The sequence below is a fragment of the Myxocyprinus asiaticus genome, chromosome 1, assembly GCF_019703515.2.
Source record: "Myxocyprinus asiaticus isolate MX2 ecotype Aquarium Trade chromosome 1, UBuf_Myxa_2, whole genome shotgun sequence".
NCBI classification, from domain to species: domain Eukaryota; kingdom Metazoa; phylum Chordata; class Actinopteri; order Cypriniformes; family Catostomidae; genus Myxocyprinus; species Myxocyprinus asiaticus.
In genome coordinates this window covers 56,999,646-57,011,690 of record NC_059344.1, presented here as the reverse complement: position 1 = coordinate 57,011,690, position 12,045 = coordinate 56,999,646, and the positions used below count along the sequence as shown (strand labels likewise).

At 37.5% G+C, this 12,045-nt stretch overlaps 1 protein-coding gene across 3 annotated transcripts in view; it reads left to right on the top strand.

Moving 5' to 3' along the window:
• LOC127444268 (protein transport protein Sec24D-like) overlaps positions 1 to 12,045 on the top strand; it is a 33,216-nt gene that overhangs the window by 2,764 nt on the left and 18,407 nt on the right. For all 3 annotated transcript variants that reach the window (XM_051705472.1, XM_051704669.1, XM_051703913.1), the window contains exons 4-12: positions 388 to 533; positions 663 to 929; positions 2,863 to 3,017; positions 3,143 to 3,254; positions 3,710 to 3,837; positions 4,872 to 5,010; positions 5,190 to 5,305; positions 6,617 to 6,741; positions 11,525 to 11,716. In XM_051705472.1, coding sequence (XP_051561432.1) covers positions 388 to 533; positions 663 to 929; positions 2,863 to 3,017; positions 3,143 to 3,254; positions 3,710 to 3,837; positions 4,872 to 5,010; positions 5,190 to 5,305; positions 6,617 to 6,741; positions 11,525 to 11,716 — 1,380 coding nt within the window. The remainder of the gene's footprint in view (positions 1 to 387; positions 534 to 662; positions 930 to 2,862; positions 3,018 to 3,142; positions 3,255 to 3,709; positions 3,838 to 4,871; positions 5,011 to 5,189; positions 5,306 to 6,616; positions 6,742 to 11,524; positions 11,717 to 12,045) is intronic.

Here is a 12,045-nt window from a genome sequence, read left to right as displayed (position 1 = left end):
TAATTTCTGCACCACAAGCATCACCAAATGGAATTGCAGAAATAGTCACTGTTTTCAAACAGGTTTCCCAAACATTCCATTGGTGAGTTAAATAGACGGTCCCACCCCAAACTCAAGCCATTAGTTGAACCAATGTTGCTATGTCAGGCTGGTTGTGATGCTTAAACAAACTGCAATATTTTGAAAGCACCACAGCCACAGAGTTAGCACTTTTTGCAAACACTTACTAATAGTTGTCTCTGCATATTAAGCTGGGATAGGAGAAAGGATATGGAAAAAATTTCACACTTCACCTTAAATTATATTTTTTAACATAATACCTACCTGCTTATATCTCTGGAAGCTTATTTACTCTTTTTTTTTTTTTTTTTTTTCTTCTCCCATCAGTTTCACTCCCCCTCCTGTTGCATCAGCTCCTTCCATGTCTCCATATGGGCAACCACCTCAGAGTGCTTATAACAGCATGGCACAAGCCCCACCTCCAACTCAACAGCTGACCAATCAAATGAGTTCTATGAATATTGCAGGATATGGTAAATCAGATGCTTTTTTAAGTACTGTAAATTCAAAGTAGTTAATCTCTAACTTGTCATTTGACCCCAACCTAGTTCATGTCATCGTTTTAACTGGGCCAGTTAATGTCTGTGCACCATGTTTTTCAGGCCAAAGGCCCATGCAAGCACCTCAGTCCCCCTCCAGCTCAGCACCACTGCCATTTCAAACATCTCCGCCACCAGCGATGGGACATCCTCCGCTGTCACCACCAGGACAACAGCCACCCTCACTGGGATCTCCTCCACCACTGGCCTCAGTTGGTTCTTTGCCAGCTCCACCAATGGGAATGTCTGGCCCATCTGGACCGGGCACCTCTCTGGGTGGAGGTGGACTCCAACAACCACTTGGATCCCAAGGCTATCCACAGCAGCCAGGTAAAAACTAGAGGATTTAATCAATATGTTTAATGAGTGAACTCTGATTGTTAAGTGGCAAAAACTTCCAGTCAAAAGATTTAAAGTATTTTATAGTTTTATAATAGTTCACCTAAAAATGAAAATTCTTTCATCATTTACTCACTCAAATGCCATTCCAAATGTGTATGAATTTGTTTCTTCTGCAGAACACAAATTAAGATTTTTAGAAGAATATCTCAGCTCTGTAGGCTCATACAATGCAAATGAATGGTGGCAAAACTTTGAAGCTCCAAAAATCACAAAGGCAGCATAAAAGTAATCCATACGACTTCTGAAGCGATCCAATCAGTTTTGTGTGAGAACAAACCAAACATTTAACTTCTTTTTTTTTTTTTTTTTCACTGTACATCTTGGCATTGCAGTCTCTAGGCACAATCATGATTTCAAGCTCGATTACACTTCCTAGTGCTTGACGCATGCACAAAGCTCTAGATGGCGCTAAGAAGTGTAATCAAGCTTTAAATCATGATCGTCAAGGAGACTGCTGACGTCAAGATTTATAGTGAAAAAGGAGTTACATTTTGTTCTGTTCTCACCCAAAACTGAATGGATCGTATGGATAATCGTATGGATTACTTTTATGCTGCCTTTATGTGATCTTTAAAGCTTCAAAGTTTTGGTCACCATTCACTTGCATTGTATGGACCCACAGAGCTGAAATATTCTTCTAAAAAAAAATCTTCTACAGAAGAAAAAGTCATACACATCTGGGATGGCATGAGGGTGAGTAAATGATGAGAGAATTTTCATTTTTGGGTGAACTATCCCTTTAAATGCTGGAAGTTTGTTTTGTAGACATTGGCTGTTTCTCAGTGTGCATTCTTTTGTGTTCTTACGTTCTCGTGGACTCATTCTACGTCATCATCCACTGCCGAAGTTCGATTCCAATCCTCAAGAACGCAAGTGTACGATGCAGGAAATTACCCAGATGTGTCCTTGATTTCAAGGATGCATTGGATGGTGACTTGCGGGCAAGAACTCAGTACTACAGTGGCAGACAAAGGACATTTATCGTTTAAGTTTTTATTCCTCAAGAGTTTCCTGCTGTAAGCTTGTGAAAGTCCGTTGGATCATGAGAGTCCTTGTACTTCGTCAACATTCGTTTTTGTTTTTTGGGGGAGGCATAATTTTAATAGTAATAGACACATGGAGAAAATGACAGACTTTATTCTTTTAACGTGTCCCTAGTGCTGCAAAACCTCGCTGGGGTGATGATATTAATGCCGTCACTGGTGTGATAATGCCAGTAGTTCTCTCACTGGATTTAAATGTGCTGTGATGGTTAACTGCATAACAGGAAGATCACAGCACATCTCAAAGCTCTCAATAGGTGCGTTCTTTGTCCTCCTGTCCTTCCGAGTTTGTTCTTCCAAGGCAGCTTGTCATGACTGGTCTTCATAAGAACGCAAGTCCGTACTCTGTGTTCTTAGAATTGAGAAACACCCATTTTGCATGTAAAATGTATGAATTTCTTTACTTTCTTTTTCTTTTAAAACTTAAATTTTAATTTAAAAGATTGGAAAAAGATGAGTTGGACTGGATAGTGAATGTAAAGCGGCCAACAAGTGTACAGCTTAAAATTTGGGAACACGTTCAGTATTGTTGAGATGGCATGGTTGAGAGAATGCCCAGATTGTACAGAGCTGACAAAGGGTTATTACTTTGAAGAAGCTAAAATATACGTTTTTTTTATTTTAATTTTTTATTATTATTATTTGTTTAACACATTTGGTCAATTCCCATGCTTATATTTGTGATATTTCATAGTTTTGATGACTATTATTCTAAAATGCAGATAATAATAAACAATGAGTAGGTGTGCCCAACATTGACTGGTAGTGTATGTTGACAAGCTAAAAGAAACATTCTGTATGTATCTATTGTCTAAAAGGAAGCCCGATTGCAGGCCCCTATGGTGGACAAATGGCAGGACCACAGATGATGGGGCCACCAACAGGTGCTTTCCCAGGAGGCTTCCATGGAGGTCCAGCCCAAATGGCCGGCCCTCCTCAAAAGAAGCTGGACCCTGATTCTATTCCAGGCACGGTAATAGCAGTAAAAAATTAGATGCTGTCTTTATCGTTATTTTCTCCAACTAGCATCCAAATGTTTCTGTTTTTACAAACCCATCTCTATTCACTTTGAACATAAAACTGACTTTTATGTTGCAGACACAAGTGATTGAGGATGACCAAGCTAAGAGAGGAGGCCAGGTCTATGTCACAAACATCAGAGGTCAGGTGCCACCACTGGTCACCACTGATTTTACAGTGCAGGATCAAGGTAAGCTTGGGAACTGGCTTTAGATTTCACTCTTAAAGACCCGTAAAATTGGAAGCTTTGCACCTTTTAATCCTTATCTTTGAGCCTTGAGGTCATCTGTATGCTCGTGTTCTCCTAAATATTGGCAAAATATAAAATCTTTTGGCAGATATACACCTTTCTAGTCTTTCTCTTCCAGGAATATGCACCGAAAATATTGATGACTCATACTACACCCATTCATTTTGTCCAATAAAATGCTCTCTAGAATGAGCATGTTCCTCTCCCTAATACCACCTGCTTCTGACTTTGCATTAGCAAGTAGCAAATCATGTTTATGGCTGTGATGTAAACTAAAGGCTGTTGGCTATTTTAAAAAAGGGAAAATAGGTCAATACAGGGAAGAAAACTGCTCTCTTGTTATTTGCAGATACACAGTTTTGGTTTATTTAGCAAATTGTTTGCTGTTTGTTTAGGAAATGCCAGCCCAAGGTTTATGCGATGCACAACATATTCCTTCCCCTGCACTGCTGACCTTGCCAAACAGTGCAAAGTGCCACTGGCTGCCATTATCAAACCCTTTGCTACTGTGCCCAAAAATGAGGTATGCAACATTTTCTCTGAATTGTATCTGTTCATTTAGCAGATACTTTAATTTAAAGTGACTTACAAATGAGGAACTCTACAACACACGTGACTCATCCAAAGGAATGGGAATACATTTAAAATGTATTAAACCATGAATTGGGAAAGCACTTAGGGTAAAATGTTGTAAATCCATGTTTGAAAGGAACTTATCCAAATGTTATTCTAGTTGCAGGAATTGGCAGGATTCCACGTTGTACCTTTTTTTTTTTTTTTTTTTGCCAAATTCTTTCTTTGGAATATGTTCAAAGTTTAGTTATTGAGGGTTCTATGTCTTCTCAGTTGATTTTGAGTAGTTTAATAGCGGCTTTGATGCCTGCAAGGCTTGTTTAACTTGGGAATCTTTCATTGTCTTACCCAACATCATTATGCTTCAGGGCCTTTTTAGGAAATGTTAGTGTTACTATTCTCATGAGAGGTAGTAGTAGTATTAAAGTAGTTTAAGTACTGTCTCCAAGGAGTATGTCAGATAAATTGTTTATTTTACTCTCAAATAAAGTATGACTACAGTAAAAATGCCAAAAGTAGTGCACATTTTTAAAGGCACAATTCCGTTTTTTTGTTATTTTGCTCACTTTAAAATTGTAACTGTACTGACTCCATATTGCAGCATCAATGAACCAATATCAGATATTTTTATTAAGATTTCAACTCACTTTCAGTTTAAAAAAAGCTCAGATTTTGCTTTGTCATCTTATTAAAATGACACGGCAACATTTTTGAACATACCAATTTAAGTATGACCGAAAACTTAAAAAATGCACTGAAGATTTCAGCTCATGATTTGTTCCCAGTTTTCCCCATAGTGTCCTGGTAAACCTAATATGAACTGCACAGTAACCACTAATATGTTTAACAAGTTACAGATGACTCTGATGTATTTGTTTGTTTTCAATCAGTGAGAATGTATTTTATATGTTAGAGCATTATGAGTCTGTGTATAGGTCTCATAGGTATTTTTCATTCTCATTGTGATATGCTTGTGCTCTATAGACTCCTCTGTATGTTGTAAATCATGGCGAGGCTGGACCAATCCGCTGCAACCGCTGTAAGGCCTACATGTGCCCTTACATGCAGTTTATCGATGGAGGACGACGCTACCAGTGTGGTTTCTGCAGCTGTGTAAATGAAGGTTTGTGCCGCTAGTCCATTCATTCTGAGACCGCTGGGACCTTAATTCTTGCACACAGCATTACAACAGAGTGTGCTTTTCTGTAAACATTCTGTAAACATATGGTAATAATGGCAGTAATTGTCAGCCCAAACTAAGCTGCAACAGTGTTTCTAAATAAAGTGTTTTCATTACCGTAGTTCCAGTGCAGTATTTCCAGCATCTGGACCATATGGGCAGGAGAATGGATCTGTACGAGAGACCAGAACTGTCTTTGGGCTCTTATGAGTTCGTTGCCACACTGGATTACTGCAAGGTAACTTTCCATTCATAAAACAAAGTAACACACATAATGTTGCTTAATTAGCAAGGCCTTGTCTAAAAATATTCCTGTTAAACGATTTATCGATAATATTGATTATCTAAAATCAGTAATTTGTTATATTTCTAATTGCTAATTTTCTCCAGAAATGTAACGGAAAGAAAGTGGGTAGAGTCTGTGGTTTGTCATAATGGATGGGGTCAGTTTGACCAAGAAAGCAGCCGAGGAAGGTTTATTTTTTGGCATTTGTCTCACTATTTTTTTTATTCAGGGATACAAATAAAGAATTCAATCTTGGGAATAATATGTTTTATGATCAGAATGTAGGTGTTTCAAGAAAACAATTTATACTCCCAAGTACAACCATTTTTCTGTGATTACACACCATACAGAGATGCAAGTTTGAATTTAGTAAGTCATCCTCATGTTGTCTTATTGTTCTGCAAGCAATGTAAAGTTAACTTGCTTCTTATTATGAAAGTTATACTTGCTTCTTTTGAAAATGCATGGAAAGCATATTTTACAATGTGAAATACTTTTCATATGGATTTGGTGTGACATTTTCTCACAGTTCAAAGTGTTCAGATTGGCACATTTTTGGCTTCAGTTCTTGCCAGGGTTCCTCATCTCAGCCTGACACCATAATGCGCTATCTGGGCTCTTTTTTATCTCAGATTTTAATTAATGTTTAGAGATCTGCTCCAGCAGAGTTGAATAAAATCACCAGAGCTGATCCCTTCTGCATACTGTTACTTGGGAAACAAAATGTTTTTATATTAGCATTGTATGTGAGAAAGAATTAGCTTTTTTTCATGCTTAAGACTGTACTCTAAACGTTATATGTATACACTGCCATATGTACCAGTCTTCGAAAAACTTGAGGAAACTTGGTTTGATAAAATGCCAGTACAACATGTTCAGAGACTGAAATGGCCCACAACAGCCTAGAATGACATGGTGGTTGGTTAACCCCACTGACCTACTACTTTTAAGTTTTTTTTTTGTTTTGGTGTCATTCTGCCTATGAAAAAAGTACAACATATGTGTCAGTACATGAGTCTGTAGTAGCATCATTAGGGCCTTTCATCATCCTTGTTTAGACAAGACCAGCATCTTTACAGAGATAAATGATCACACCAGTGACAAAATAAACAGAATACAAACCTTGATCGTCCTAATGGAAATTTCCAAATGACTTGTCATGATGATTATATAAAGTAGTGAACTGAGCAAACATGGCACACTTTGAAGTTCATGAACTGTAGGAACGTAGTTCATTCTGTGATGGGCTTTTCTGTCTTATAGAATAATAAGCCTCCCAATCCTCCAGCCTACGTCTTCATGATCGATGTCTCTTACAACAACATCAAAAGTGGACTCGTCAAACTAATATGTGAGGAACTGAAGATATTGCTTGACAGACTTCCCAAGTAAGTTGAGAGAAGTCTTTTGCTGTCTTTATTTTAAAGTGTTATGATATGAGGGGGGGGAAAATCTAAAACTTCATAGTTTTCTTATTAGGGTTGGGAACCGAGAACCGGTTCTTGTTCAGAACCGGTTCCATTCCTTAAATACCGGAATCATATGATCTTTGTGACTTTCGGTAACGGTAATTGTTCTCCAGCGTGCAATTTTCCGCCGATGCGGCTGGCACAACGTCCTGAAATTGACAGTGTTTCCAGCAGCACATTTCTGCAGCAGTGCTGCCCTCTACTGACTCTACAGTGTAAAACACACAGCTCTACCAGTGTATTTGATTCCCGATCAAAAATGTCTTGAGCCAGCTCTTTTGAATCTAAAGCGCAAAACATACATATTTCCGGTATAGTTTGATTCCCGAAATAATTATTCAAAGGAGCCGGTTCTTTTGAATCTACAGCGCAAATCATACGGTGCTACCGGTATAGTCCGATCCCGAAAGAACCATTCTAATGAGCCTGTGCTTTTGAATCTACAGTGCGAAACATACATCGCTTCCATTTATAGTCCGGTATGCAAGTAATCTTATACTGATGTGCAAGTTATGAATGTCCAACTACGAATTGCATTTCTCATTTCCAAATAAGTGTGTGTGTGTGTGTGTATAAAATATATATATATATATATATATATATATATATGGTACTAAAATAATTACTGGAACAGTCAAGGAACTGGAATCGTTAAGAGGAACTGGAACCGGAATCGTAAAATTCCTTATGATTCCCAACCCTGTTTCTTACATGACTTAAATTTGAATCATAAATGCTTGCATTTGAAACCTTTTGTACAATTTCATGTGGTTCTAAAAAAAACTGAATGTGGGTTTTTGACAAATAACGTGTACATGAACTTTTACTATTCAACATCAAGATTTCAGGTTAAAGTTCTATACAATTTTAAGGGAAAGTGTGTATTTTAGGTGCTGTAATGGCTCACCATTTTAAGTTCCAAGTTTTCGACATTTAAATCACCTTTTAACTTTTTTGTAGTTCTTAAATATAAGTGCGTTTTGACAAATTGAATACTAAAGTATAAGTATTACATCTCTTAATTCATAGGTTATAAAAACTGTTTGTTCACCGATCAGACACAGCATTAAAACCACCTGCCTAATATTGTGTAGGTTCCCCTCATACCGCCAAAACAGCGCCAACCCGCATCTCAGAATAGCATTCTGAGAAACTATTCTTCTCACCACAGTTGTACAGAGCGGTTATCTGAGTTACCGTAGACTTTGTCAGTTCAAACCGGTCTGGCCATTCTCTGACCTCTCTCATCAACAAGGCATTTCCATCCACAGAACTGCTGCTCACTGGATGTTTTTTGTTTTTGGCACCATTCTGAGTAAATTCTAGAGATGTTGTGTGTGAAAATCCCAGGAGATCAGCAGTTACAGAAATACTCAAACCAGCCCATCTGGCACCAACAATCATCCATGCGATTATCTAATCAGCCAATCGTGTGGCAGCAGTGCAAAACATCATCCAGATATGGGTCAGGAGCTTCAGTTAATGTTCATATCAACCATCAGAATGGGGAAAATATGTGATCTCATTGATTTGGAACGTGGCACGATTGTTGGTGCCAGATGGGCTGGTTTGAGTGTTTCTGTAACTGCTGATCTCCTGGGATTTTCATGCGCAACAGTCTCTAAAATTTACTCCAAATGGTGCCAAAAACAAAAAAACATCCAGTGAGGGTCAGTTCTGTGGACGGAAATGCCTTGTTGATGAGAGAGGGCAACAGAGAATGGCCAGACTGGTTTGAACTGACAAAGTCTATGGTAACTCAGATAACCGCTCTGTACAATTGTGGAGAGAAGAATATAATCTCAGAAAGTTATTCTGAGATTTGGGTTGGTGCTGTTTTGGCGGCATGAGGGGGACCTACACCATATTAGGCAGGTGGTTTTAATGTTGTGGCTGATTGGTGTATTATATTTATTGTAAGTTTAAAAAAAATATTTAGCGTAGTTTTAGAGTATAGCAAATCTCACTGCAGGATACTACTGTCACTGCTGTCATGTCAACTATCCTTATCAATCAGCTCTTTACTGGCAGGTTTCTCATGGTCATAGGAAATCCTGCAATTATCAGGGATTTTTTAAATTGTGATTTCCAGGTTTGGGAGAGTCATTGAAGTTGATAAAACCTCAAAAAGTCTTGAAAATATCTATTGTGAGTTTGAATCACTTTTCCATTGATCCTCATCTATTTAGTGTTTCATTGGCAAGGGTGCAATCTCTATAAAATGAATTAAAAATAAAAATCTCTATCCAGTAATCACAAACAACAGGAAAAGTCATGGTAAAGTCATGGAAATTCATTGGTCAAAAGGTGTGGGAAACCTGTACTGGAATGTCCCAATGGGAATAGACCATTATGTCTGTTTTAATGTTTGGACATCTAAGGCTGTAAAGAAACTTTTTTTTTTTACTTGAGAAATATTTAGGATTGCATTCATACCCAGCTTCAGGTGTTTGGCCCAGAGGGTCTGTAGAATAAAGCTGAAGCCACCCCTCTGTACTCTGTCGGCCCCTTTCAAGTTGAACACATGTTCCTCTCAGCTACTATCAGCCTGGAATGTGAAACCATTCAACCGAAAAAGAGCCCCAATACCCTGCCAAATATGGTAACAGGAGTGCAAGCAAAAAAAAAATAAAAAGGGAAAAAAGAAACTTTTCCAATATCTCATCATTTGAAAATGTCTGCCTGAAGGAAAGCAGGAGTTTCTGGTGGGAGTTAAGAGAGAGAAAGTAAAACAGCTCTTGTCCTGCAACATGTCCAACAACTATTTAAATATTTCATGCTGCACATGGCTCCGATTATGCGGTTTATTTGGGTGACTGCCAGAGAAAAGGTAAGCTTTCCATTCACCTATGAGGAACTGAAATATTTTAGATATTTTTCAACCTTCTAAACTCCCAACCTCTCCTCCACTGGTTCTTAAGGTTTTGTCCTTATTTGAATGGGAGCTGACCTCACTCTGAAAGCAGTCGGGCGGTAGTGCACTCCAAATAAGCCTGTGGTATTATATCTGATTTCTCTCTGTTCCTGGCTTTGCTTTTTTGATCACAGTTAATGAAAACCTCATTGGACACCCAGAGTTGATAGGGCCTGTTAGGTCTTGATAGGATTTGTTCTGCGAGTCGTGGAGAGTTTGTCTCTAGTTTAATGACAGGGTTAGCATATATAGACTGTGAATAATTCAAGCCACCACCATGTTTTACAGTCTTAGCAATAGAAAAGTACAAACCCCAGATACAGACATTAATTTGAATGTTTTTATTTACTGATAAGCAAAGCTGAAATGCTGCTCCTAGCTATCAGCTACCACACAGTGCTCTGGGATATGTAAGTCTATGTAATGTGCTTATTAAACTGTTTCTTTTAGAAGATCAAATGGATGAAATAGAGTTATTTTAAACTTCAGGAATAAGCTCTGGTGTTTAAGCTGATGTTTTGTCACCGAGATAAAGAAATATTCCGGGTTCAGTACAAGTTAAGCTCAATTGACAGCATTTGTGGAATAATATTGATTACAACAGAAATTAATTTTGACTTGCTCCTCCTTTTCTTAAAAAAAAAAAAAGCAGAAATCTGGGTTCCAGTGAGGCACTTAAAATGGAAGTGAATGGGGCCAATCCGTAAACGTTTAAATACTCTTTGTTTCGAAAGTGTAGCCACAATATGTAAACAATATGTGTGTTAACCTAATTTTAGTGTGATAAAATCGCTTACTAACCATTTCTGTGGAAAGCCAATATAGCCAATTTTACTTCAACTTCATTGCCAAGATGATGTAATGTCAACAAATCCTAAAACGACTGTCAAAATGACGATTTAAACAACTTCACAGCTCAAATAATACATGAGTTTTGACAGAAGTAATGTTAGTACTATTATAAAATTATTAGCTTCTCATTTCTGCTTTTAAACAAAAATTGGCCCCATTTAATGCCATTTTAAATGGCTCACTGTAACCTTGATTTCTGCTTTTTTTTTTTAAAGAAAATGAGGGACTAGTCAAAATAACATTTTGTGGTAATCAACATTATCCCACAAATGCAGTCGATTGAGCTTAATTTGTATTGAACCCGAAATATTCCTTTAATATCAAGTTGTCCCGTAAAACATTTAGACATTTTAAGGCACAATAATAATAATAATAATAATAATAATAATAATAAATTTTTTTATGAATGTCTTTGTAATAGATAACAAAATCAAACCAAACAGGCAATTTTTTTAGAGAAAGATAGCACAAGGACACGTTCAAAGCGCAACATTTCACAAAAAAGATGTTTGCGAGGTCTTGATAAAACAATAGATATACGGTTCAAAATAAAGGAGTATTTGGAAACTTCCTGGTTGTCAAAATTAATGAAGCACATGTCCACAAATTTAGAAAATGAAATGAAGTCGAGGGGAACTGACTCCATACATCTACAAAAAAAATGATGTTTAGACCAGTTGTTTAAATGTTATTGCAAAAATCACAAAGTTCTGAAAAAAGTCCTAGACTAGCATTATTTGTTTGCAGATATTCTGCATTTAATTCAAAGACATTCAGATATTAAGTGTGACTTAAGAGTTCACTTATTTTTGGGGCAGCTAAAGTTTTTGGAAAAGCTATTTTTGCTCTTTGCTGTGAGGTCACTACTGCCTGTGAGTGTCTGCAAATATTGATCAGTTTGAGAATTTTCTTGTGTTTCTTGTCTTTTCTTTGAAGAGAGGAGGGTGCAGAGAGTTCGGCCATCAAAGTGGGTTTTGTCACCTATAATAAGATCCTGCACTTCTACAATGTGAAGAGTGCTCTGGCCCAGCCACAGATGATGATGGTCTCTGATGTGGCTGAGATGTTTTTACCGCTTCTGGACGGATTCCTCGTCAACTTCCAGGAATCTCGGGCTGTCATCAACAAGTAGGTTCATTTCTACATTACCTTTAATTCGATGAGAGACCTCTGGATATATTACATCAGATCATGCACTATATTCGGGGATGCCAAGTTATGCGCCATTCACAACATGTCCGAATCACTATAATTGCGACTTTCCGACTAGCAAAAACTATTCACGTCTTTGTCATTTCTAGTTGTAATATCATAGGAGGCAGCGAAAGCTATGGTTTATAAACCTGTTCGGGATGCTTTTGATTTTTAAATGATTCAGCATTAAACTTTTGCAAATGTCTGCACACCAGAGCAAAAAAAAAAAAAAAAATTACTGAAACTTTGCCAGGTGAAAAACA